The sequence below is a fragment of the Austrofundulus limnaeus genome, unplaced genomic scaffold (assembly GCF_001266775.1).
Source record: "Austrofundulus limnaeus strain Quisiro unplaced genomic scaffold, Austrofundulus_limnaeus-1.0 Scaffold31, whole genome shotgun sequence".
Classification (NCBI taxonomy): domain Eukaryota; kingdom Metazoa; phylum Chordata; class Actinopteri; order Cyprinodontiformes; family Rivulidae; genus Austrofundulus; species Austrofundulus limnaeus.
In genome coordinates, this window is record NW_013952433.1 from 2,955,301 (window position 1) to 2,959,722 (window position 4,422).

Genomic DNA, 4,422 nt, shown 5'->3' on the forward strand with positions numbered 1-4,422 from the left:
TAATATGACATCTATTTTGGGGAAAAAATGCCCTGCCTTGTACCTCGGTTTTTATGAGGTGAATAGATGATATACAGACAGAAATTTTCTGGAATTGCTGGGTGTCGTTTCACACCGAGGGCATTTACATAAAAATACAAATAAAATGTCATGAAAGGAAAGGCCTGATTCTCACCTCTTCAAATGAAACAGGAAAAAAAAGTGAATATCATCCCTGGAATTGAATATCTAAAGTTAAAAAAGGATGTATATCAATTTAGACTGTTGCAAAAGTGAACATTTCAAAGAGAAATGGAGAAAAGCTAAATTTGCTTTAAAAAAAAGAAAAAACTTATCTTGTACCTTTTGATGTTAACGGCTTTTCTTTGTATTAAAACAGAAAAGGCTTTCCTGAACCACTGTGTCGTGTTCTTTACACACATTCAGAAAGTCTGCTGTGGATATTTGTAGGCGAAAAAACACCCAAGGCAAAATTCTCACGTTTAATTTTACAACTGGTTTAATCGTCACAAACCTGTGCTTTAGGAACATGTTAGCTCAATACAAAACTTAAATCATTATTGACAAGTTTTACTAGATTTTAAATGTTTAACATTAATTTAATGGAATGTTTTAGTTGTGCTACACGTAAACCTCCAGCAGAAAAATTCAACTTTAGCACTCTTTAATGTTAGGAAGGAAAAGTTTGCATATTAAATTACCAAAAGATGCACTTTTCATAAAGGCATTCATTCAGTTACAATGTATAAAATGTGAAACGAAAAACGGCACTTACAGTTGACGTATAAATGAAAACATTCAGAGGTCTTTAAAACAGAAGTTTTAGTTATAATTGTGAACATCTGATTATTTATTGACATTTAAAACAAAAAAAGCACATTCGTTCATACAGCGGTGAATCGTTACAGAAGGCAGACGTTTGTATCAATGCAACTAAATCAATCAGTTTTTGCACGCTGGTGGCTGCAGGATGTCGAGACGATGTTTCTGTAAGAGACTTCCTGTGGAGGATCTTAGAGCACTGTGAAAATGATTGTTGTGGTTTATAAAAAACATTCAGTCTTTTATCCCCTAACCAAACGCACACACAGATCAGTGTGTCGCTTCAGCTTCTTCAGACTGCTGTGATCCTGCAGGGCTGTAAGAGTTAAAACCCAGCCAGATGTTCTGCTGATCTGGCAACGCAGCTCACTTTGAGGATGGATCAGGACCCGTGGACCCTTCACACGAAGCCCCCGTTTTCCCAACATCATCTGGTGGACAACATGACAACATCAGCTCCTGATGGAACCATTTATAATCCTCTCAGTTTGATCAGAACTGACGGACGGCTGTGAGAGGGTCCTACACATTTACAGTTTCATTATTCCAGACTTCTGCACTCATTGTCAGATTTGATCAAACTAAGAGCAGACTGACTACACAACATTTGAGAAATTATCACATATTTATACAGAGATTCTCGTGGTATCGTCCACTGTAAATAAAAACTATGACTTTAGTATTGTGCAAACACTTCTCAAATTTTTCCCTTTAAAGAGTCAAATTTTGGAACAAAAAAATAGGCCTAGATCAGGGGTCTGCAACCTGCGGCTCTGGGGCCACATGTGGCTCTTTGGTCCCTCTGCAGTGGCTCTTTGAAATTGTGACCAAATAACAGATTTTTTATACTCACAACACTAATAAATTGTATGCATATATGTGATCAGTACTACTAATACAAAAAATAAAACATGTTAGCTCATGCTAGCCTGTTTTCTACCTAAATAATCCAACTTCTTTCTATAATCTTTCTCTCAAATCCATCAGGGTTATCTTTAAACACCTTTAGTTCTACATAAAAATTAGAAAAAAAAGTCTGACCAGTTCAGCTAAACTAGTTTTTATGAAATTTTGTATAATCTATAGTATTTTTCTTGTGCATGAATACGATTTTTTCTTTAGTCGAAGTGTAAAAATAATAATAAATAATAAATTTCATAATATATTTTTTAGTTTTATATTGTCACCTCCACTGGCCATAAAGGTTCACGAAAAGGCCTCGAAAAGGCCCACGGACCACCAGTTGATAATCACAGTTGTAGCTTATTTTGCGGCTCTGGACACTTTTATTAGTGAGACGAGGAGCAGAAATGGTTCTTTTGTTTGTAAAAGTTGCAGACCCCTGGCCTAGATTAAAACATTTGCACACTAATCCATTTTATTTTTAATAAACTGGAAGTAATCAGGCTGTTTAAACAGTAAATTTAGATTTTTATTCTTAGAAAAGATGTTTTCCAAGATTTCTAAATCTTATTTTCTGAATCTTATTTTCTGGAAAATACAAAAACTAAATTTCCGGCTTAAGTTAGATTAAAATGAGTAATCTTGACCCCATTATCCTCTGACCTTTACCTTTCTTCTCCTGAGTTTCCTCGGCTGCCGTCTTGTCAGCTCTGAAGAAGATCCTCGCGCTGCTTAATGAGAAGTAAAGCAGCTCAAACTCCTGTCATGAAAAGAAAGAAAAAGGATTTAAKGAATAACTGGACACAGTTTTTAAGTCTACATTTCACATTTTTTTTCTCTCAAACCAGGTTTTAAAAAAGGAACCGAGCTGCTCTACCTGCAGGTAGACATCCAGCCTCTTCTGCGTGAGATTCATGGTCTGAAGCAACTTCTCGTCCTGACCAGCGGACTGTACGTTCTGCTCCTTCACCACTGCGCTCAGCTCCTTCCTGTACTTGTCTCGGACCGCTTGGAACCAGTGGAGGGAGTCAAACTCCAGGTACTGATCCAGCAGCTTCAGAATGTAGGCCACACCTAAGTCAAAAGAAAAAGCACTCAGAAATAGTCTCAAAATGAGTCTGTTTATTGATTCTGCGTGTGTCTTCACCCATTGCAAAGCCATCGTCTGTAAAAGCGGCTCCAGTTTTATTCTTCTTGTTTAGTTTCTCCTTGCAGCTGATGGAGTGCTCCACAAAATTCACAGTCTGGGAGTGMGATTAGTTGTATGTTAACGATTATTCATTTTTTGCGGGGGGTGAAAAAATAAAACAAAACTTCAGGCAGCACCGACCAGAGGGGGTACGATCATGTAGAAGTTCCTCAGGTGCATGTTCTTTACGCTGCGAAACTCTGGCGCGAACACGGCCACCAGCTTCTTGAAGTACTCCGTGCCCTCGGCAGAGTTGCTCGTCAGATCGCTCAACACTGAATCCAGAACGCTAAGAATAAAAACACAACTACCGTAAAGGAAGGGCTGTGTGAAGAAGAAACAATTTGTCTGTATTTATTAAGCTTTGCTGCCCTCTGCAGACAAACAATAGAAACAACCTTAAAAAAATAAATAACTGATTTTAAATGAGGAAGCACCCAGAAATTAATAAATCAGTCAAGTCAGTTTTAAAGTGCCTGTGACGTGGATCTCATTCAAATACAAAACGTAAAAGAACACATCTTTATATTTAAGAAACTTGGCATAATACACACAATTTTACCCATTTTGTCACATAACTGGCAGATTCTCTTCAGAATTTGACTCAGCCAAAGTGAAACAGGAAGTGACATCAAACGGGAACTCGTTAAAAATTAAACTTTTTTTTCTTTTCTTTATTGTAACATTATTATTTCAACTCTGACTCTTCATCTCTTTGTTAGTGACTCAAAATAATCTAAAGAAACATCAGATTCTTCTCTACAATCTGTGTTGTTCGCCTTGTAGCAATGCTCTGTTTGGATGCAGACATTCCTCTCTGACATCACTTCCTGTTACTTCACATGCAAATATCTCAACAACTGTTCATCTTAGCAGTGTAAAATTACTTTTGCAATATTGTCTTTCCAAAAATGCATTCATATTTATTGCCAAGATTTGATGTCATGGGCACTTTAAGTTTCTACCTCGCAGCCCTCTGGGTCTCCTCTGACAGTCCTTCCTCCTTCACAAGCTCCTCGAAGTTGACGATATCCTCCAGATCCGGGACAAATCTGTAGATAACAAAGAAAGCTGAATGAAATGTAACCAAACGTTAAGAATTCTCACACTTTCTTTAACTTGCAGTTCACAAATAATGGACTGACACTTTGCTTCTGAACGACTCTTTTACCTGATAGCGCTGCTGCAACAGTGGAGACCCCCAGAACGGATCATACGCACGTAGCCCATGGCGTTGCCTGAACATAAGCAGAATTAAAAAGAGCTGCCGTTTCCTACAGGCAGAGTTGTAAAGTAACTAAGTACAAATACTTTGTTACTGTACTTAAGTAGAATTTTTGGGTATCTGTACTTTACTTGAGTAATCATTTTTCAGCCTACTTTTTACTTCTACTTCTTACATTTTCACACAATTATCTGTACTTTTAACTCCTTACGTTTTTACACTGCAAAAACTGTCCATCTTACCAAGTTTTAAAATCTTATATCAGCCAAAAAGTCTTTTTGAT

The 4,422-nt window shown here is 37.3% G+C and overlaps 1 protein-coding gene across 1 annotated transcript in view; it reads right to left on the bottom strand.

The window, feature by feature from the left end:
- Positions 1–469: 469 nt before the first annotated feature.
- washc4 (WASH complex subunit 4) overlaps positions 470–4,422 on the bottom strand; it is a 26,109-nt gene continuing 22,156 nt past the window's right edge. Inside the window, exons 27-33 of the mRNA XM_014005618.1 lie at positions 4,086–4,152; positions 3,880–3,966; positions 3,056–3,203; positions 2,873–2,969; positions 2,603–2,799; positions 2,395–2,485; positions 470–1,253 (exon numbers count right to left, since the gene is read on the bottom strand). Of these exons, the coding sequence (XP_013861072.1) occupies positions 1,189–1,253; positions 2,395–2,485; positions 2,603–2,799; positions 2,873–2,969; positions 3,056–3,203; positions 3,880–3,966; positions 4,086–4,152 (752 nt within the window). The 3' untranslated portion in view covers positions 470–1,188. The remainder of the gene's footprint in view (positions 1,254–2,394; positions 2,486–2,602; positions 2,800–2,872; positions 2,970–3,055; positions 3,204–3,879; positions 3,967–4,085; positions 4,153–4,422) is intronic.